Consider the following 23,805-nt stretch of genomic DNA (forward strand, 5'->3'; position numbering starts at 1 on the left):
GTTGTTAAAAAACAGGGTTTCCCATAACATGGGGATCTAGTCAATACATCCCAAATTATTAAGACAAGCAAAAATGATGGTTAATTTGTTGTTAAACAATATATTATAATCAACACCAAGGTAGTTTGTTCTGGTTTTTGTGTTTAGCAAAAAATATTTACTAGATCATGTGTATACTGGATTTTCACATACATGATCACTTATTTTTCTTTTGAGATGAAATTTCCTTTAATATAATACCATTTGTTGAGAATGTAATGGTTTATTCTTTTTATTTTATTTTTTTAAGATTTTATTTATTTGAGAGAGAGCACATGAGAGAGGGGAGGGTCAGAGGGAGAAGCAGACTCCCTGCAGAGCAGGGAGCCTGATGCGGGACTCGATCCAGGGACTCCAGGATCATGACCTGAGCTGAAGGCAGTCGCTTATATAATGGTTTATTCTTAATATCATAATGCATTCAACCAAATATTATCAGAAATACTTTGTCGAGTAGTATGAGTTATTTCATGAGGTGAACATTTTGTTTCTGAAACTACACTTTGGGAAAAAATTTAAATGTTTCATATTCCTAAGATGATTATTTTTCAAAAGCATACAAGAATCTCCAAATATAAATGTCTAAAGAAACAATAAAAGCTCAGAGCCAACCTGAAATCAGTTCAGGTGCATGCAGGATTAGATGAGGGGCGCAGTTTCTGTGAAGAAAAGGAAGCCATTTTTGTGTTTCATAATTTGATCTTGTTTTAGAATGCATGTTTTCTCTCCAAACAAGGAATTCATTTCCATAGGGTTTTGTGTGTTTTTTTCCCTAGAATTGAAATGCTCTGTGCTATCCCTGTCATCATACTTGCAATTCCTGAAGTTAGAAATTCTGAGTCTGGGATGCCAGGCACTTTTATCTATCTTCTTACTGTAAGTAGCAAAAGTGAGTGCTAAGACCAAGGTTTTTTATCTCTAAATACTTTCTCTTCTAGAGAACAAATCTATCATAAAATGTCTAAAATAGAAGAGAATAAAATGAAAGAAAATAGGCTAGAAAAATATCCTAAAATATCAAAAGCAATCATTTCTAAATATAAGCCATATCATTCATGATTATTCCTGTACTGCTAATATAATGTAACACCTTATCATTTATGCTTTTGGCTTTACTCTTAGAAAATCTTAATGATGACGTCTTCTGGGTATTATTTCCAATGTGTCATAATTACTAATGAGAATACTGCATGGGATGTTCATACTTACACCATTTATTTAGCTGGTTTATCTAAGTCATAGCATTTATATGCTATATTCTTGATTTAATGCTTGTATGAGCCTAGATATATATTTTCCCACTTTAAGTCTATTATAATCCTAACCTAATCTTTATTACCTAATCATTCATTCATCCCAATATTCACTTATTTATCATGGGATCTTGATTGAACTCTTGCTACAAAACTTTACCACTAAATAGATTTCTTCTCTTCAGTGCTTCCGGAAAATCAGCATATTGATGGCTGTAGATGGAAGTTTAGCAGATTCTTTTTTTTTTTAAAGATTTTATTTATTCATTTGAGAGAGAGTCAGACAGAGAGGGAGAGCATGAGCAGGGGAGAGAGGCAGAGGCAGAGGGAGAAGCAGGCTCCCCACTGAGCAGAGCCCAACCTGGGGCTCAATCCCAGAACCCTGGCATCATGACCTGAGCTGAAGGCAGATACTTAACCATCTGAACCACCCAGGTGCCCCAAGTTTAGGAGATTCTTTGAACACTTTCATGCTTTTTTTCTGCTGACTTCCACAGTTCTTCACATCCAGGGCTCCCATCCTATCCAAGTTCTGCCAAGGATGTTGGGGTCTGTTGCCTGGTCAATCAAGCACTTTACTTGAGCCTCTTCTGATAGTCCACTCTCTGGTTGTTGGGCACGGATGTTGTGATCTTTGCTTCCTCGTGCTACAGCCACATAATCTCCAAAGGCAAGTGCCTTCTCATGGCCCAGGAACAGCTCATCACTGGAAAAAAGATTAAACAAATACAAAAACATGAACCATTATTTTTCCTTTGTTGCCTGCATTCCTAGCTATCCTACCCAAACATTCCCTTTCTCATCACTTATAGAATATTTTCTGTGGCTTAAAACTTTGAAATCAAGAGATTGGATTTGTAGGAACACAGAGCATGAATAATGTTGTTATTAACATTTGTCTACAGGTGCCTGGCTGGCTCAGTTGGTAGGGCATGTGACTATTGATCTCAGGGTTGTGAGTTAGGGCTCCACGTTGGGTGTAGAGATTATTTTTAAAAAATAAACAAAGCTCACCTAATAAAAATTTTAACAGAATTAAAAAAATACATATGTTAAAAAATTTGTCTACAAGTTTTTGTGTAAATGTACACTTTCATTTCTCTTTGGTGTGTACCTAGGAGTGGAATTACAGGGCCAAGTGGTAATTCTATATTTAACTTTTTGAAACACTGCCAGACTGTTTTTCATAGCAGCTGCATCGTTTTACATTCATATTAGCAACACACAAGGGTTCCAATATCTCCACATTCTTCACAATATGTGCTATATTTCATTTTCTAAAAAGAGTTATTTATTTCAGAGACAGAGAGAATACAGGGGGAGGGGTAGAGGAAGAGGGAGAGAGAAACCTAAGTAGACTCCGTGCTTAGTGCTGAGCCTGACTTGGGGGGCTTGATCTCACAATCCCGAGATTATGACCTGAGCTGAAACCAAGAGTCAGATGCTCAACCAACTGCCACCCAGGTGGCCCAAATTCCATTTTTTAATTATACCCATTCTAGTGGGTGTGAAGTGGTGCCTCTCTTTGTATTTCTCTGATGACTAATAAATCTTTCCATATGCTATATGCTACTTGGCCATTTATATACCTTCTTTAGAGAAATGTCTGCTCAAATCCTTTGGTCATTTTTAAATTGGGTTGTTTGTCTTTTTATTGAGTTTCTAAGAGTTTTTTTTAATGTATTATACAAGTCCCCTGTCAGCTATGACTTTCAAATATTTTCTCCCATTTTGTGGGGTTGTCTTTTTACTTTCTTGATGGTATCCTGTGAAGCACAAAACTTTTAAGTTTTGATGAATTTACCTATTTTTTTCTTTTCTTGTTTGTGCTTTTTGGTGTTGTACCTAAAAATGACAGATGTCATTGCCAAATCCAGGTCATGAAGATCTATCCCTGTACTTCTTTGAGTATTTTATAGTTTTAGCTCTTACATTTAGGTCTTTGATCCATTCTGCATTAATTTTTGTGTATGGTGTGAGATAGGGATCCACTTTTGTTCCTTTGCCAGAGCCATTTATTGGAAAGACCATTCATACCCTGAACAACTGACCATAGATTGCCATTTACTATTACTTAATTGTAAAGTCCAACTTTTTTCCCTCTTGTGAAACATTTCTATAAATTTGTTTGCTTTAGACCTCAACAAGAAAAAATTTTGAAGCTAACCTAAAGGCTAAACCAGTGTGGATTCTTGTCCAATAAGTCCATACTTATTCTCCACATCTGTGTGCTATGCACACCAAGATAACATTTTGTCCTAAAAAGGACAAAAGCAAATTTAGAATCTAAATCTCCTCTTATATACAAAAATATTATTGTAATTGCCTAAAAATGCTCCTGCTGGGGGTGCCTGGGTGGCTCAGCTAGTTAAGCATCTGCCTTTGGCTCAGGTCATGATCTCAGGGTCCCGGGACTGAGCCCCACGTCAGGCTCCCTGCTCAGCAGGGGAGTCTGCTTCTCCCTCTTTCTGTCTCCCACCTCCCACCCCCGCCCCAGTTTGTGCTGGCTCTCACTCTCTCTAATAAATAAATAAAATCTTTAAAAAAAAATGCTCCTGCTGTTCCTCACATTGGTACAGGTTATTCCAGGTACTGACCTGAACACTGTGCCAAGAGGGCAGAGGCCAAGTACACAGCATTCAGAGATACGGACCCTGCCCAGCCTTGGAGAAGTCAACCTCCTTAAGCCATTCTTTTTTCATTTGTAAAATGAGGATAATAATGCTAACATCACATGCTAAATGGAAAGTATTCAGGACTTTATATATTAGTAATTCTTCAGTAAATAGCAGCATGTTGGCATTTTTTTTCTTCACAAATAACCACCTTACCAAGTAATAACTGCTGGGTTGGCGCCTGCTAACTTTCTCTTAGCATAATGTATTTTTTGCCGGGGATACCAGTTTTTTTCAGTTACATTTATTTCTTGAATCCATGATCCTCCTTTTTTTAGCATTTTCTGTTCAAAATTCTGAAAAGAACATGATGTTCTCTGCTTATTATAACAGTTTATATGATCACATCCAAACAGATTGAACAAGTAATGATTTTAAAATAAGGATCTTTAACTGGAGAGAGCTTTATAGCTTTTTATACACATTCTAATAGTACTACATATAACTGTGACAATGACAGTGAGGGACTGCAGTTATGTATCACACCCTATCAAGGATGCCATCACTAAGCTTCATTCTTTTGGGGCTGTATTATAAAGAACCTCAACATTTAAGAAAGCACTATGTGTCAAATCAAGGAACCTCATGTGGAACAGATTTTAAGCTAAAAGTTGTCTCAGAAATCAGACCCACCACCAATGGGTCTGTATTAACTCCTTCTTAGAAATATACTCATTTGAAACAACAGTTTTCTCCAAATGAAGATTATGTCTCTTACCTGGTTTTCAGGCCAACTGCCCCCAAATGTTAATTTTAAGAAATACTACACAAAACAATGTAAATATTTTAATAAATACAATCTGATGTATTTCCATCATACAATAAGAGACGCCAGATCAGTCCTTGGTATATTGTAATAAAAATGAAAAGTGCATATAAACAAGCCTACTTTCCAGTCGAAGGAAGGTTCCTTTACAAACACATCCATGGTGTTAGTAAGCAGGTCAGAGTGTGAGCGGAAGGCTCTCAGTGCATGCACCATGACACTGGACATAACGCCTGCTTCTTTCATTGGTAACATCAGATTGATAAACTGGCGAGTCAGACGAAAAGGCATCAACTCAGGGACGGGCAGAAACTAAAGAGAAAAAAATAATGTACAAGAAGGAGAACATATGAACTAGAAATCTCAAAAGAAAAGGCACAAAGCATCATTCCATAGACAGTTATTATTCAGTTAGTGAATAATTCACAGTTGGTGAAAATATGTACTCTTCTTTTCTTGGAATTAGCTACACAGACATGAATCCACTGTGCCCAAGAGTAATCAACACAATCATCTTTGCAATGCACAAACCTATGTGTGTAGGACCACAAAGTCTGCACAGATTTACAAGTACAATTGAAAACATTCAGTGTTTAATGTCACAGGAAAGATTTATATTGTATCACATCTTGTGGAAGACATTTAGATTAAGGGGCTTCATTAAACCTCCTTATAGTCTTCCCTTTTTAAGATTTTATTTATTTATTCGACAGAGAGAGTGAGAATACAAGCAGGGGGAGCAGTAAAGAAAGAGGGAGAAGCAGGCCTCCCGCTGAGCAGGGAGCCTGACACGGGGCTCGATCCCAGGACCCTGAGATCATAACCTGAGCAGAAGGCAGACGTTCAACCATCTGAGCCACCCAGGCGCCCCTAGTCTTCCCTTTTTATAGGAACACATTGTATTCTTGGCTTTGATTATATAATTCATCATTACATCTTCTGTAACCTGTTTGAACAAGGCCAAAACAAAATTGAGATTATCCCTTATTCTGCAAGAATGTCGAATTTAATGACCAAGACAAACCAAGCTAATTGATGTGTCATTTCTTCCTTAAAAACCATCCAATTTCCAGAAGGTCCTATGACTATGGTTCTAAATCAGCCAAGAACAAGAGCAAGGTGAGCATACCTGAGTAGCTGATCCAAATGCATGTCCAAAGTCGATTCCGATCATTCCACCTGTCTCCATGTTTACCATGAAATTGTTCAGATGTCTGTCTCCAATGCCCAGAATCCAGTGGCTAATGCACATAAGAGCATGAGAGCTGGCAAAGTGGGAGCGAAGTGCCAAGAAGGCCTCAGGGCCTGTGCTCATCTTCAGAAAGGCCCGCCTGAGGGAGGGAGACATGATCTCTGTAGTCTCTGCTACGCCACCAACTTGTTTGTAGTCAGAAGGATACTTACTTTAAGAGATCAGCTGGCACTTTACTTTCTCTCCTTCTAAAAGATGTGACTGTTTCAGAACGACTAGCTGCCCTATGATTTAATAATAGGAAATGCCTAATTAGAACAAATTTCTATGACTTGAGATTTAAAATTTAAAATTATTTATATTGAAGCTCAAGTATCAAATAATTAGGTTTTGATGAACTGAGGCAAAACTTTTTTTTTTTTTTAATATTTTATTTATTTGAGAGAGAGAGAGAGCGCATGAGAGAGAGAGAACACGAGCAGGGCAGGAGGGGTAAAGGGAGAAGAAAAAGCAGACTCCCGCTGAGCAGGGAGCCTGATGTGGGGCTTGATCCCAGGACCCTGGGATCACAACCTAAGCTGAAGGAAGACTCTTAACTGACTGAGGCACCCAGGCGCCCGAGGCAAACCTTTCTAAGAAACAAAAGTAACACGCTACTTTGAGAAGAATTAACTAGCTAGTAAAAAGGAATATCAAAACAAAACTTACTTAAACATTGACATGTAAGCGCCAACATCGTATTTCCCAGACATCTTTGTCAGCCAGTCTCTATATTCACATGGTGGTGCTTTGGGATCACTAACAAGTAGGAAAAAGGGAATCAGCACTAGGAAGATATTTAGCATTATAATGATTTCAATGGCAAAGATCACCAAGAATTCTTTGAAAAATAGTGAAGAGTCAGGGAAAGAAATACGACTTTCAATCATATTTAATATATTTTTTTTAAAGATTTTATTTATTTATTTGAGAGAAAGAGTGAGAGAGAGAGAGCACAAGAGGGGGGGAGCGGGAGAGGGAGAAGCAGACTCCCTGCTGAGCAGGGAGCCCGATGCGGGACTTGATCCGGGGACTCCAGGATCATGACCTGAGCCGAAGGCAGTCGCTTAAACCAACTGAGCCACCCAGGCGCCCCAATCATATTTAATATTAACACTGACCCCATGCTACTCTGGATCTAGAATCTTAATATATCATTATTCATGCTTAGTTACTCCTAAAGAAACGAGAGCTATTTCCTATGCAAAAATTCAGGCACAAAATGATCAGAGACAATAAATTTCCACTTCATACAGACAGGAACAAGATGAACTAAATGTGAGTGTTTATGATCCAGGCATATGGTTCTAAAAATCTGGTAGTGGAAAAACCCATAGCAGGAAGATGACAGCACAACGTGCAACTTACTCAGAGTAGGCAAGAAGTGATAAGCCATATTACTTGCACAAACTAAAAGGTCACCAATTAGTGTTGAAGATGGATGAAGTCTGTTTTTGGATTGCCACATTTTTTCTTCACCATTTCCAGTATGCAGATACATACAAAATCCATACTAAATGCAGTAAGATATTTTCTTAAATGACAATGGCTTTGAATTGAATTTAGAAAGCTGTTTTTAGTAATACTTCACAGACAAAAGGCATATTGGGCTGTTGGAAACCTGTGTTTTTATGTTCGGCCACTTTGGGGTTTGTCAAAAGCTTTAATAAGTCTTCCTAAAAAGAAATCTAAAGATAGAACTATTTCACAAAGTTAGTAGTTCAATCACTTAAAGTGAATCTTTTCTGAGTTGCTACTAAGTTAATTTCACAATACAGCTTTCCACTTCAGTCTAAATTCTCTCCAAGTTTCATTTGGGATGAAAATCTAAGTTGGAAAACTGCAACACGTAAATTAAGAAAAAAGTAGCAATGATTTTACTAATAGGGGCTGGAAGTGCCTTGTTTTAAAAAGGTAGTGGGAAGTAATTTATACACTTCTGTATTTGAAAAGCACTTTAAACTCCATCAACACCTATGTTCACTTTATGTATTTTACATTACTATCCCATCTTAGAAATGGAGGCATGGGAACAAGGGAAAGGCAAATCACCTTTTCAAGATGCCTACTCTAAGTCAGAACCACTGTAAGTTAGCACTGAAGTGAGATCTGGACTTCCTGACTCCAGAAAGTACTGTCCATCAGTTTCCCTGTCTTCCAGGGAACTCAGAAACAACTGTAGGCAAAGGACTCAAATGACTAAAATTAAAAGTTCATGAACACAGCCTTATTTAGCAGGAGCAAGAGTTTGATAAGAATATGCTTAATTTTACAGAAATCATTTTTGACTGATGAGAATTTTGCTCCTATGTAAATACTTTCAGGACAGAACAGAGTACAACGAAGAGAAACAGGTCTTGAAGCTATTTATCGCCATTTCCTCTTCCCTCATCCAATAGTTAATCATCAAAACTTGTCAACTCCTACAAAATGTCTTTCAATGTTGTCCTTATTTTTCTTTACCGAAACAAAAAACAAAAAACAAAACGCTTTCTGATTAAAAATATATGTTCATTGTTGAAAACTTGGAAAATATAAAAGGATAAAGAAAAATAAAAAGCACCAATATCATGACTTAGAATTAATCACTAATAATCCTAGCTAGCCCACTTACATGCTGAGAAGCCTAGGACGATTTACATAACTTCTCTGGGCCTTAACTTCCTCATCTGTACAAAGATGTTAATAAGTTGTGGTTTTTGTAAGAAAGAAATGACTTTATACACATTAAGAACGGAGAATACTGCCTAGCCTGCAGAAAATGTTTAATCAAATGTTAGCTGCTAATCTTATTATTTTATTTCCTTCAAGATTTTTGTTGTTGTTGCAAAGCTAATACTTTTTTTTTGCAATGTGGTAAAAATCTATGTAGTAACTGTTTGGAACCCTTTACTCCATTTAGTTTATTCACCCAGCCAGAGGTGGAGAAAAGAACTAACCAGGGTGTGGCTCAGAGCCCCAAATTAGAAGGAACCCAGAAATGTCACTGGAAACACAAGGTAGAGGAAATTTAATATAAAACAACATTACTCAGGGAGATTATGACTGGGGAGTAACAGGCTTGCTGGATGTGTCTGGGCAGAGCTGAAGGAGGAGTATTTAGGCTCCACATCACCTTGTATAAGCAGTTTTCTCCTCTCGTGACATGTTACTCAAAAGAAAGTCCTTCAAGGTAAAAGTATTTTCAATCCATTCAATTAGTCCTAATCTGAAAAGGAGAATAAATAGTTTATGAACACAAATCTAAACTGTTCTTTCTTCACTAGAAAAAAGTTCTGTAGAATCAAAGCAGAACAGAGTTCTTCACGTCAGTTCTTCATTTACCTTCTCCACATTAAATTTGAAAATCATAGGTTTACAAGTGTTTATTAGTTCTGTTTAACCCAGTCTTTGTGAAAGCTGAAATACCAAATTGTCAAGTGACCTCCAATCCCATCTCTGTATGGAATTTTTAAAAATTATTATTAGATCAATAGGTATGTGTTAAAATACCTAGAAATGGAGGCATGGGAACTACTACTCTAGATCACATAGATCTGTTCTAGAATGACCATGTGCTTTGGTCCCACCTGGAGGTCATGGGTATGACATGGTAGGTCTTCAACTGCATGTTTCTCTGGCTACAGGCAGCGTCCTGAGAAAGGAGGACATTCATGACCTCAAAGAGTTGTTCAATCCGCTGGTCCTGCCGCAGGTCTTCACCCCCCTTGACAAGGAAAGGGTACTCTTTCTCATCATGGCCTCGGATGATGATGCGCTTCGGCTTTCTGATAGAAGTCATTACTTTTACCTTTAAAAATTATGAAAATATTTTAGATGCAGTCTAAGAAATTGACAAAACAGCTGATCATATCATTATCAAAAGAGGAAAAGTAAGGCTGGTTGGCATACATTCCTCAAAGAGAGACCTCTCTTGAGGACAGAGTCAGTGACAGAAAAATAATAGAGAACCTACTGCCAGCAAAATATTTGTTACCTGTTTATGCCCTACTGCTGTACCTCTAGAAACTTCATATCCCTTGTTACAAATAATTGCTTATAAATGTGGATATCCTTAGTAATGAGCAACATACAAACTTACTAAAATTACTTAATTTAACTCTACATATGTTTTAAAATAGATACACACACACACAGAATTTATTGAGTTTGTACACTTTGAGTTTGTAACACTGAAGCATTATATTAAGAGATTCAATATGTGATAGGATCAGAATACTCCGTGCATTTGAGATCAAGACGGGAAACTGTTTTTTCTTTAGTAAAGACAAATACGTCATTCTTATACCTGAAGACCCACACTCACAATCTTTACAGAAATCATTTGTGACTGATGAGAAATTTGCTCCTATGTAAATACTTTCAGGACAGAATAGAGTACAATGAAGAGAAACAGGCCTTAAAGCTATTTATGACTATTTCCTCTTCCTTCATCCAACAGTTACTCACTAAAACTTGTCAAACATTGGCACCTACCCGCTCATCAAACCCAGCGATTCGTGCATGGTATTCTGGCACTGGCTTTCCTTTTCCATCATATTGACCTAAGACAAACCACAGAAGCCTTACTTAGATATAGTTTGTTACAGAACCCTGTATTTTTAACACATACCTATTGATCTAATAATAATTTTTAAAAAGCTGTATGATACAATTTTTTACTAAAAGTTTTCATTTTAAAAAAATGTGACTTAAAAAGATTTATTTATTTATGTTAAAGAGAGAAACAGAGAAAGAGCACCTATGTTTGGGAGGTGGGGTGGGGGAGAAGGGCAGAGAGAGACTCTCAAGCAGAATCCCCGCTAAGTGCGGCACCTGATGGTGGCTTGATCTCACAACCTTGAGATCATGACCTGAGCTGAAAGCAAGAGTTGGATGCTTAACCAGCTGAGCCACCTAAGCGCCCCCCAAAATTTGAGTTGTTTTAAGTAATGCTATTATTTCTCAATTTGACTAATGGAAGTTAGCTTCCTATTCTAATGGAGTAGACAAATTCCAAACAGGAAAAATATGCATTAAGCTAGAACACTTTATTTCAAGGAGAATCTAGCTACATATGAGGAGGCTTACATTTTCAGTTTTTCTTCATGCAATGCAGAGCTGTTAATAATAACAAAGAAAAGTCTCCAATTTGTTTTTATATTCACTAGATAAGAATATGAATAACCATAATAAAACATTTCTTTGGAAAATTCCAGGGTGAAGAACATGGAATGTATAAAGATTGTCTTTGAAAAATCATGCTGTGTTCACATCAGAACAACTTGCTGTGTGTCTCTATCCTCAATGTCACACTTCTTTGTCCTGAAGGTAAGTCATTTATCATTATCTCGTCATTTTAAATGGGACCAACATACACATCCACGGAAGTGATTTGCATTTATACCTGTACTACATTTCTGAAGAAAAGTTATTTAGGAGCAAAGCATGGGTATGTTCAGAGGAAATTACCAGTTATATTATTAAATGGAAGTCTGAATACTTGTATAATCGGGAAAAGTAAGAAAACTATAATCTAATTAGACATTTAGTTCAGTGTACTCATGAATAGTAATTATAGATTCTCCTAATGACAAAAAGGTATGGCAAAATCTTAAATTCTTTAAAAAAAAAAAAAAAAGGTAACTATCAAGAACCCAAAATTCCTATTTTTAGAAATAAAGAGTCCCTGCTATATACCACTATTCTCCTTAAAGTCCAGTTTTGTCACCCCAAAGGTAAACTCACCAGGAATCTCCAGCTCATTTCTCAAAAATTCTACTTTGAAGTCACTCATCCAGGGTGAGCATTCTTTCAGATTCCCAGGTGGCTTTGAGTCTCTGCACATTTTATAAAATAGTGAGTCGGTAATGTTGGTAAAGTCACGGAGTTTCATTCCAGGTAGCTTAGAACCTCCTTTCCCAAAGTGTTTATCAAATTCTTTTCCAAAAGCCTGAAATTAATAATAATTTACATTAAATATTAATGTTTAGTTTGAAATTTGGGAAAGGTTCTAGATTTATACTTTTGCTTTCCTTGAATGTTTTAATACTCTAAACTCAATGAAGCCTGCCTTTGTGTGTTCCTCTGAAAAGACAGAAAGGATACAGTTAGTAATGACTTATAATCATAAATTCTAATCATAGGTTCTATTAAGGGCTTAAAAACCTTTTAACCACTTTGTGTCCATTGTCTAGTTACTAATCTACATCATTTTTTTTTTAAATTAAAGATTTTTTATTTATTTATTTGAGAGAGAAAGAATGAGACAGAGCATGAGAGAGGGGAGGGTCAGAGGGAGAAGCAGACTCCCTGCCGAGCAGGGAGTCTGATGTGGGACTCGATCCTGGGACTCCAGGATCATGACCTGAGCTGAAGGCAGTCGCTTAACCAACTGAGCCACCCAAGTGCCCCTACTAATCTACGTCATTATGACAGCAGGAGTAATTAGGAACGAGGTACTAAATAAAGGGAGTAATTGAACAAAAATGAAAAGCCTGTGATTCTTCATCAGAGCTAAAGAGCAATAAAGGTCTTTAAACCATTATTTTGGATCACAAGCCAGTATAAACTTTATTTAGATAATTTATATTTCTTTTATTATTATTTTTTAATTTAAATTTTGGTAAGCATACAGTGTAATATCAGCTTCAGGAGTAGAAGTCAGTGATTCCTCACATACATACAACACCCAGTGCTCATCGCAACAAGTGCTTTCCTTAATACTCATCACCCATTTAGCCCAGCCCCACCCACCACCTTCCGTGAACTCCCAGTTTGTTCTCTATCTTTAAGGGTCTCTTATGGCTTTCTCTCTTTTTCTTTTCCCCCTTCCCATATGTTCATCTGTTTTCTTTCTTAAATTCCACATATGAGTGAGATCAAATGGTGTTTGTCTTTCTCTGACTTATTTCACTTAGCATAATACACTCTAGCTCCATCCATGTCACTGAAAATGGCAAGATTTCGTTTTTTGATGGCTGAGTAATATTCCATTGTATATATACACCACATCTTCTTTATCCATTCATCAGTCAATGGACATGTGGGCTCTCTCCATAGTTTGGCTATTGTTGATAATGCTGCTCTAAACATTGGGGTGCATGTACCCCTTCAAATCTGTACTTTTATAGATAATTTATATTTATAAAAGCAATTATTAGAAGTACTTTATCTTGGAACATAACAAATATTTGTATTAGTCTCTACTCAAATATTTATTTAAATTATAATCCTGATATCAAAATAAAAAACCCAAAAAACAAAAGAGAATCACTAATAGTGGCTTAATAATAGTCATCAAGATTTACCCAATCATCTTTAATTTTTTTTTAAAGATTTTTATTTATTTATTTGACAGAGACAGAGACAGCGAGAGAGGGGACACAAGCAGAGGGAGTGGGAGAGGGAGAAGCAGGCTTCCCACTGAGCAAAGAGCCTGATGTGGGGCTCAATCCCAGGACCCTGGGATCATGACCTGAGCCGAAGGCAGACGCTTAACGACTGAGCCACCCAGGCGCCCCCAATCATCTTTAATTTTTAAAAATTTTTTACTGGGGGCGTCTGGGTGGCTCAGTCATTAAGCGTCTGCCTTCGGCTCAGGTCATGATCCCAGGGTCCTGGGATCGAGCCCCGCATCGGGCTCCCTGCTCGGCGGGAAGCCTGCTTCTCCCTCTCCCATTCCCCCTGCTTGTGTTCCCTCTCTCGCTGTGTCTCTCTGTCAAACAAACAAAATCTTTAAAAAAAAAAAAATTTTTTTTTACCAAATTTAAAACTCATCCCAAAACATAAATCTGGTATAAATGAAATATATGTCCTATTTTAAGATAATCCATTACAGGAAAATTGACATATATAAAACAAATTTATTCTTTAATCTATAAATGGATTGAAAGTATAGAAACAATCTCCAGTTCTTAGAATACATGAAAAGATTAGCTATTTCCCAAACATAATCAGCATCAACAACATATGTGAATGGCATAATGCCCTCTGAAGTGAAATCTGAGGCAATTCTGTTTTGGTAGATTATTATTTTAATTAATGAGAATTATGTGTTAATTTGGTATGAAGCAGAAAGTTCTAGATTGATTTTCCAAGGTACTAGAATTAAAACCTCAAAACAAGTATCATGCCTGGTAGGAATGATGGAGGTATATGTTTCTGCCGATATGATATTCTCCCTAGGTTAGAGCTGGATGCAGCTGTGCTCAGCAACAGCTGGGAAGAACAGTGATCTACCCTAATAGATTTCCAGGGTAGAGCCTTCTGGTACCCAGCATGGAGGGAAAAGAAATGGACATGAATTCAGTCTTCACTGGGGACTGCACAGTAATATTCTACATGAACCAATGAACAGGGCCGCTGTTGATATTCTCACACTGATTGAGGAGAGAAACAGATAGCAAACTATGATGAAATACCCTGCCCTCTGTCTGGGGCAGGGGTCAGAGCATCCTGAGAGCAGGGCAGATGGGGGAAGGCTGCAGAACAGTAAAGTTTTCTCACAGGTGATGGACCAGTCCCACTGTGCTAGAGGACTTGGCATCAGTTGCCGTTCTGCCATTCTCTCCATTTGATACAGGGCAAGTCTCCTGTTTGTCAGACCTAGCTTCTTTGTTTAGAACAAGGTATGGCAAACTACAGCCTGCAAGTCAAAGCCCACTGCCTGTTTTTATAAATAAAATTTTATTGGATTCCTGCCGACCATGCCTATTCATTTACATACTGTCCAGGGCTGCTTTCGCACTAGGATGACAGATTTGAGTACTCGTAACATGAGAATGATACGGCCTGAAAATCGAAAATCTGGACCTTTACAGAAAACACATGTAGACCACTGGTTTAAGAAAAAACAAACAGAAATACTTTTCCAAATCTAGTGTTCTACAATTTTATAAATTTTATTAATGCTAGTACATTGACTTTAAGTATATTTGCAGTATGTCTATTTCCTGTTCTGAGGTTCTTGTATATTCAGTACTATGAGACAGATTTGATACGATGTATAGCCTAGCACTATTATGTCATAACATGAAGTACAGAGAGTTATGGTTTTATCTTCACTTTTAAGGATACATCACTGGTCACGTGTAGGTAACAGATAGTCCTGTATGATCCCGCATTCATACCATTAACAAAAACTACCCTAAGTAGAAATGTACCTAAAGAACCCACCAAAATCTATCTCTACTTATCAAAACTATACTAATTATTCATCTAATTCAAGATGCCAGTTTCACGTCAGGCAGCATTCTAGGAGGTGGAGAGAAGAGGTGAACAAGACAAAATCCCTGTCCACAAGTCTAATTAATTCATAAATTAAAGGAAGAGCTAAAGAGAAAAAGGGTTTTCCACTCCCAAGGATCTCCCCAGAAGAACCTATACACAGATATTCACAGCAGCAGCATTCATAACAGCTAAGACATGGAAACACTCCAAATGTCCATCCACTGACAAAAGGATAAACACAATGTGGCATGTCCTTACAGTGGAATATACAGCAATAAAAAGGAATGACCACTGATACATGCTACAGCATGGATGAACTCTGAAAACATCACACGGGGTGAAAGAAGCCAGTCACATGTTGTAAGATTCCATTTATACAGAATGTCCAGAAGAGGCAAATCTACAGAAACAAAGTACTTTAGTGGTTGTCTGGGGTGACAGGAGAGGGGGGATTGGGAGTAACTGCTAACAGGTATGGGCTTTCAGGGGTGATAAAAATGTTCTGGGGGCGCCTGGGTGGCTCAGTTGGTTAAGCAGCTGACTTCAGCTCAGGCCATGATCTCAGGGTCCTGGGATCAAGCCCTGCATCAGGCTCCCTGCTCAGTGGGGAGTCTGCTTCTCCCACTCTCCTCCCACCTCATGCTTGCTCTCACACTTGTTTTCTCTCTCTCTGAAATAAATAAATGAAATCTTTAAAAAGAGGTGCTTGGGTGACTCGGTTAAGCAACTGCCTTTGGCTCAGGTCATGATCCCAGGGTCCTAAGATTGAGCCCCACAATGGACTCCCTGCTCAGTGAGGAACCTGCTTCTCCTGTCTCTGCCCAACCCTCCCTCCGCCACCACTCGTGCCCGCTCTCTCTCAAATAAGTAAAATCTTTAAAAAAAGAGAAAATGTTCTAAAACTGATGTGTAATGTTTATACAGCTCTGTAAATATAATAAAAACTAATACAAAAAAACTATAGCATTTTACACTTTATTTTTTATTTTTTTTAAAGATTTTATTTATTTAATAGAGAAAGAGCGAGAGAGGGAACACAAGCAGGGGCAGTGGGAGAGGGAGAAGCAGGCTTCCCATGGAGCAGGGAGCCCGATGTGGGGCTCTATCCCAGGACCCTGGGATCATGACCTGAGCTGAAGGCAGACGCTTAACGACTGAGCCACCCAGGCGCCCCACATTGTACACTTAAAACAGATGGATTATAGGGTGTGTGAATTATATCTTAATAAAGCAGTTATTCAAAAAAACCAGAAGAGACAAAGATCTTCCTTTGCACTAGAGACTGTGAAACTTGAGAACTCTGGCAATATGAGTACCAGGACTTCTCCTAATGCTATTATATTTCTTGAAGTTTATGAAACAAAGGTAATTTGACAAAAATTAGAACAAAAATCAGTGATTAATGCTAACAGAGGTATACATATGGTGTGTTACACAACAGAGAAGGAGTATCTAAATCTTGTTGGGTAAGGAGGTTCAGGGAAGGCTCTAGAGGAGAAATAATGCATAAGCCAAGTGTCTAAGCGTGAGTTCTCCAGATGGACGGAGACAAGGTAAACCCATGTAAAGGGAGCAACAAGCACAAGGCATGGTGCTGTGAAATCTGGACATTTCAAGGTTCATTTTGTTCTCTACTGGCTCCAAGGGGCTCTCCTGATTCCCTCCAAACTGGGGGGTATTCTCTTCCTTTCAACTCTAGGGCAACTTCAGAAACAGATTTCATGTATCATACTTGTTCTCAAGCCACAGTTCTTTATATACTGTATTTGTCAGACAATCTCTTTGAATTCAGGAACTGGGTCTGTCTTCTCTTTGTATGTCCTGTAGCATCCAGGCGTATGCCTTGGACAGAGGGAAGGGCTCAAAATGGTCACCAACTTGTACACAATACAAATATTTTCTTTTTTTTTTAAAGATTTTTTTATTTATTTGAGAGAGAGAGAATGAGAGAGAGCAAGCACATGAGAGGGGGGAGGGTCAGAGGGAGAAGCAGACTCCCCGCCGAGCAGGGAGCCCGATGCGGGACTCGATCCGGGACTCCAGGATCATGACCTGAGCCGAAGGCAGTCGCTCAACCAACTGAGCCACCCAGGCACCCCCAATACAAATATTTTCTTGATCCAACATTCAAATTGTTACAAGAATTAAAAATATTAAACTACAGCATTAAGGAGGGCACTTGTGGTGAGCACTGGGTGTTGTATGTAAGTGATGAACCACTGAATTCTACCCCAGAAGCCAATAGTGCACTATATGTTAACTAATAAAATTTAAATTAAAAAAAATTAACAAATATATTAAACTACATATAACCTTCAAATCTAAAAATCTGAGCATGAAGAACAGAATGCAATACAAACCCCATGGTTTTATCTATTAATAGCCCCACCTGCCACTATCTCACCTAAATATGTGCATCACTATCTCTCAGAAAGCATTAGATCTGAAGAAAAGTTTACAAATTTAACAGACATTTTAAAACCAGGATTGTTAACAAACCAGCAAATATAAATAGTGATCTTCACAATGATTACATTATAAAGGCAGGCTGCCACCTATCCATACCTGAATAAACCTCCTTCTGAAAACCCCAAGGCCTGGAACCCTTGGGTCTCCCAAAGCTGCATACATTCTTTCATACATCTTTTCAATGTTTTTTTTATTAACAGGGGTTTTTGCCAGTTCGACTTTGATATCATCAATCCAATCCTGTGCAGAAAGAAAAAAGAAAAACCAAGTTGACTGCAAGTACGTTTTATCCAAATTCTATGTTTTATGAGCTAGAAGCTATTACATTACCTTAAAGAGCATTTCAGGATTAGAGAGCTGTTCTAGGGCACTAATAAAATCTTGAATCACTCCTCCTTGATCCAACTTAATTTTAATCCTATAAAACAATTACCAAGTTTAGGTAATCAAACATCCTCCAAAGATCAAGGCCCACAGTTTATTTATATACAATTATTTATAGTCATATATAAAACTATATATTACCAATAGTCTAGGGAAGGAGCAACTTTAAAATTTTGTTCAATATTAGATGAAGTACAAAGTATGTATTCTATCAAGAGGTGAGCTTTTTAGACAAGGGGAAAGCAAATCTCTTTGCAAATGTTCATATTTTGATGTACACAATTCGATACATACAGTTTCTGAAGTTATAAAAGAAAAGGCCACTTTCTCAACACACTTTCAAACCCTTCCCTTTTCTTTTTTTTAAAAAGATTTATTTGAGAGAGAGCGTGCACGTGCGCAAGGTGGGGGAGGGGCAGAGGGAGAGAGAGAATCTCCAGCAGACTCCCCACTGAGCAAGGAGCCTGACAATGGGCTTGCCATCCCACGACCCTGAGACCATGACCTGAGCTGAAATTAAGAGTTGGACACTCAACCGACTGAGCCACCCAGACGCCCCTATTTTTTCTTTTTAAAAAAATTAATCATGGGGACGCCTGGGTGGCTCAGTCGGTTAAGCGGCTGCCTTCGGCCCAGGTCATGATCCCAGGGTCCTGGGATCGAGTCCCACATCGGGCTCCTTGCTCAACAGGGAACCTGCTTCTCCCTCTCTCTCCCTCTGCTTGTGCTCTGTCAAATAAATAAAATCTTTAAAAAAAAAAAAAAATTAATCATGTTGCAGTTGACTGTGTTGAGAGACACCACCGGGGGTGGGCAGTGTACCATCAGTGGCAGATGGGATTTGCGCAGCCAACCCACCACAAACCATGACAAAAGTGGTGTCTTACTCTTGTCTTCTCAGAAACAAACACTCTAATAAGACAAATGAACTCATGACAAAAAAAGCTCTTAACAGAGAATGCCTAAAACACCATGTATTTACCAAGTATTCTTGCAAAACTAATACATCATTGCTAGTTATGTCAACAGTCTCCACCTATAAATCAAATGGAAAAATGAAAAGGATGGCACTTCAGGCAGCCTACTGAATCCTTATTAAGAGGGACTTCCCAGGTATTTTGAATTAAAGAACAATTTCAGGAACTGATTTCAAAAAGCATCTCATCTAGTCTGCCTCAATCAGCTATTACTGTCAACTATTACTATTATAAGACAGAATGTTTCACGAATATCATTCTAAGATGAAATTTATTTTAAAAAAGGAAAGAAATTCAGGGGCACATGGCTGGCTCAGTCAGTAGAGCATGCAACTCTTGATCGCTGGGTTGTAATTTGGAGCCCCACGTTGGGTGTAGTTTACTTTAAAAGAAAAAAAAAGCAGTGGGTTAAGCATCTGCCTTCAGCTCAGGTCATGATCCCAGGGTCCTGGGATCGAGTCCTGCATCGGGCTCCTTGCTCAGTGGGGAGTCTGCTTCTCCCTGTGACCCTCTCCCCTTTCATGCTTTCTCTCTCTCACACTCTCTCTCTCTCAAATAAATGAATACAATCTTTTTAAAAAAGGGAAGAAATTCTGTGACAAATAACATACCTGGGGTAGATACATTCAACAAATAGATGTCTAAGATTTTCTATTTTTTAAATGACGGCTCTAATTAATTTGAAGACAAACACAAGCTTCCATGTGTTTGTTTGTTTTTTTAAGTAAGCTCTATGCCCAACATGGGGCTTGACCTCAGGACCCCAAGACCAGGAGTCCTGTGCTCCACTGACTGAGCCCCCATATGTTTGCTTCTACCATACACTCTATAACCTATAGTACTTGATCAACCCACCTTGCCACAAACTCCTTATTCTTATGACCAGTAGAAGTATCTTTGAAGGAATAGCTTTCACTACTTATTATAAATGGGTAGACAATTGCCTGTGGATAGTTATTAGCAATCTCTTCCACAGTGTGCTGGACAGCAACAGCTTCCTCTTTGTCCAATAAGGCCACCATATGGCTGATCCAGCCAATGAACTGCCAGCAAGGAATGGAAGAAATCTAAAACAGAGAGAGCTGTAATTTAATAATGAATAAAACTTTTAACACTGTTTTATTATAAAAGTATTATGTGCCCAATATAAAAAATGTGTATCTATAATCAGAAGCATAAAAACAGACATAAGTCTAAAATAAAACATCTTTTCTCCCTCAGCCCTCTTGGTTCTTATTCCACTGAAGCACCATTCCATTCTTTTAGATGTTTTGTATGTATGTACACAAATATCCATTCTTGTAAAGAATGGAATCAGACTAGATATACTGTTGCTGGTTTTTCTTAGGTGAATAGATAGATTTACTTTTCTTTTTAACAGCTGTATAGTATTCTGTTTTAGTTAATTACTGATGTATAATGAATTTTTAGGTTATTTTCTAAGTTTTGCTATTACAGATAATGCTACAGTGGACATTTCTACATGTTTCTCTCTTTGTACTTGTGCTATGTGTAACCATAGGATAAATTTCTAGAAGTAACATTACTGTGTGAACACTAACAACTGTAAAAAAACATTGCTAGATTTCCGTCCAAAATGATTTTTCATATTTTTATTTTTTAAAAGCATAATGGAAACTCAAGTAACTCAACACCAAAAAAACAGTCTGATTAAAAATAGGCAGAAGACCTGAGTAAACATTTTTCCAAAGAAGACATACAGATGGCCAACAAACACATGAAGATACTCAACATCACTCATCAACAGGGAAATGCAAATCAAAACCACAATGAAATATCACCTCACACCTGTCAGAATAGCTAGTAACAAAAAACAAGAAACAAGTTTTGGTGAGGATGTGGAGAAAAGGGAACCCTTGTGCACTGTTGGTGGGAATGTAAATTGGTGCAGCCACTGTGGAAAAAACAGTAAGGAGGTTCTTCAAAAAGTTAAAAATAGAAATACCATACAGTCCAGTAATTCTACTTCTAGGTATTTATTCAAAACAAAAACACTAATTCAAAAAGATATCTGCACCCTAATGTTTATTGCAGCATTATTTACAATAGCTAAGATATAAAAGCAACCCAAGTGTCCATCAATAGATGAATGGATGATGAAGATGTGGTTTATGTAAGAATGACATCCTGCCATGTGTGACTACACGGATGGACCTAGTAGGTATTATGCTAAGTGAAATAAGTCAAAGAAAGACAAATATTATATGATTTTACTTATATGTGGAATCTAAAGAACAAATGAACAAACAAAAAACAGAAACAGATGCATAAATACAGAGAACAAACTAGGGGTTGCCAGAGGGGAGGGATGTGGCAGGATGAGCAAAATAGTTCATGGGGATTAAGAAGTACAAACTTCCAATTATAAAATACATAAGTCACGGGATGTAAAGTACAGCATAGGGAATACAGTAACAATACTGTAATAACATGGTATGATGACAGATGGTAACTATACTTGTCGTGATGAGCCCTGAATAATGCACAGAATTGTTGAATCACTTTACTGTATGCCTGAAACTTATGATATTGTTATGTCAATTTATATATTCAATTAAAAAACAGTGTATTCAGTTGACTACAAATCCAACACAGGAGACAATGAATTTTTTTAATTTATTGTCAATCTGAGAGGTAAAAAGATCTAATTTTAATTTTCATGTTTCTTTCTTAGTAAGGGTAAATGGTCTATCTTTATTCTTCTTACATATTAAATCATGCATGCATTTCCTCTGACCATTTTCTACTGGTCTATTTTTTTTTAGAGGGAGACATCAGCTCTGTCTCTAATATGTGTTGCAAATATTTTTCTGGCAGTTTTTTAACTTTGTATATATTTTTGTTTTTTTCCCCTGCAGGGAAGTATTGATTCTTTTCCTTTTCAGCTTCTGGATTTTGTCTTTTTATTCCAAGGTCACTTTCAAAATTTGCTCATGTATCTTTTTTTTCCTCTAATGCTTTTTTTTTTAAGTTTTATTTATTTATCTATTTGACAAAGAGAGAGGGAACACAAGCAGGGGGAGTGGGAAAGGGAGAAGCAGGCTTCCTGCCAAGCAGGGAGCCCGATGTGGGGCTCGATCCTAGGACCCTGAGATCATGACTCGAGCCGAAGGCAGTCGCTTAACCAACTGAGCCACCCAGGCGCTCCTCCTCTAATGCTTTTTTAATGTGTTAATTTTAAGATAAAATCTGATGCACTTGGAATGTTGGTATAAGGAGTGAACATGGCAAGCTTCCTACCCTCATCTACTAAATGAGGAAAGAGCAAAGTATGTGGGGATAAAAGGCATCGGTCCACATAGCTCACAGGGAGTGCTCAATAAAGGTTAGTTCTCCATCTCAAGTGATTCCCTGGTGCCATAACAACACTGACTGAATATTCCATTTATTTCCTCACAAATTTGAAATGCTATCTTCACCATACATAAATATTATTTTGGGAAAACTAAAATCATAATTTATTTAATCATTTCTTCACTAATCTTTAAGAAAAACATACAAACATGTATCTATTACATTTCTGAAGTTACTTTAATCCCCTTTTTAGGACGTATTGAAAAAAATCCCATCTTTCCAAATCCACAAGAGGGTCAGAGTATGTAGTAAAGCCCTGCCAGGCACTGAGTCTCCACAGCTCAGAAACCAGCACTGTTTAAAAATTTACTAGTAAAGTCAACAGAGTGCTATGTTACCCTTTTGAACTATTATATTATCGACTCAAAGCCTGGCCCTATTTTGCAGTTAAACATCTACAAAAGTCATTAAGCAGTCTTTCAGATGGCTCAAATAACAGAAAGACAGTAGGCTGATGCAGCCCCGTGTCAGGAGAGGCCTGCACGGGACATACAAGTAGTGAACAGAACACTGTGGGGGAGTGCCCGCACACCCTAGCTGCTCCCTGCATGCTTGGAGGCCTCGGGATCCTCATGAACGTGGTACTGCCAGCAGGCACTATAGTCACCGGGGGTGGGATGCCAGCTGAAATGTACTCCCTCTCTCTGAGATAAATAATAAACTGAGCATAAGGCACCAACAGATGTTCCAGACTACAGCTTAGTAATTCTGGCCAGCAAACTGTGCTATAGAAAATTCCCACCTCTGTCCCAGACATATCTCCTCCTCTTCCTGAGGTCCTTGTTCAGACACAGTGTTCTTATCAACACCCACAGAGGAAAATGGGTAAATGTGAACACTCTTTTATATAGCTTTAAATTATATATGTTCTCAGAATATAGTAAAATGCAATGCTGGTTAGGAAAACCTGTAACATATGCATTGCACATACTGATGTGTTTAGATATAAACAGAAACATGTCTAAGTTCTGTAAAGTTCTCATCATTAGAATACAGACACTAACCTCTTTTGTCATTAGGCTCAGGGTCTCCTCTGGATATAGCTCTATAATCTGCAGCAGTCTGGGAAACTTCAGCCTCGCTTCATTGGAATGCAGTTTTATAGCTTTCAACATTTTGTCCACCACAAGGGCTGGATACGTCTGAAGTTCTACAGACTCAGTAACTACCAAGGACAGGAGAGAAGAAAACAATGGTCAGTATCCACTTATACATACATAAACTATAAATTTAACAAATAACTATATTTCCCTTTTGGGCTTATATTTTGTAATATGTCACTGTTCTCTTTTTTTAACAAGTACTTTAGATCAACAAACACCAGATGCAGTTTTGGTCCGTATGTAAAAGCTTCCATCTTGAAGCTGAACTCTTCGTTGGATCATGCATTCTGCATGCAGCGTAGTTTCCTTCCTGGGCTGGGTGG

General features: G+C 37.8%; 1 protein-coding gene across 4 annotated transcripts in view; it reads right to left on the reverse strand.

Annotated features, from left to right (window-relative positions):
* Positions 1-1,781: 1,781 nt before the first annotated feature.
* The window catches only part of PRKDC (protein kinase, DNA-activated, catalytic subunit), a 243,275-nt gene continuing 221,251 nt past the window's right edge, over positions 1,782-23,805 (reverse strand). For all 4 annotated transcript variants that reach the window (XM_035011118.1, XM_035011120.1, XM_035011117.1 and 1 more), the window contains 14 exons: positions 23,384-23,544; positions 19,860-20,071; positions 17,974-18,061; positions 17,740-17,883; positions 11,692-11,896; positions 10,441-10,508; positions 9,534-9,754; positions 9,080-9,172; positions 6,634-6,723; positions 6,138-6,209; positions 5,863-6,064; positions 4,857-5,045; positions 4,124-4,263; positions 1,782-1,998 (listed from right to left, as the gene is read on the reverse strand). In XM_035011118.1, the coding sequence (XP_034867009.1) occupies positions 1,794-1,998; positions 4,124-4,263; positions 4,857-5,045; positions 5,863-6,064; positions 6,138-6,209; positions 6,634-6,723; positions 9,080-9,172; positions 9,534-9,754; positions 10,441-10,508; positions 11,692-11,896; positions 17,740-17,883; positions 17,974-18,061; positions 19,860-20,071; positions 23,384-23,544 (2,090 nt within the window). In that variant the 3' untranslated portion in view covers positions 1,782-1,793. The remainder of the gene's footprint in view (positions 1,999-4,123; positions 4,264-4,856; positions 5,046-5,862; positions 6,065-6,137; positions 6,210-6,633; positions 6,724-9,079; positions 9,173-9,533; positions 9,755-10,440; positions 10,509-11,691; positions 11,897-17,739; positions 17,884-17,973; positions 18,062-19,859; positions 20,072-23,383; positions 23,545-23,805) is intronic.

Source organism: Mirounga leonina, unplaced genomic scaffold (assembly GCF_011800145.1).
Source record: "Mirounga leonina isolate KUSES-001 unplaced genomic scaffold, KU_Mleo_1.0 Mir_165, whole genome shotgun sequence".
Taxonomy (NCBI): Eukaryota; Metazoa; Chordata; class Mammalia; order Carnivora; family Phocidae; genus Mirounga; species Mirounga leonina.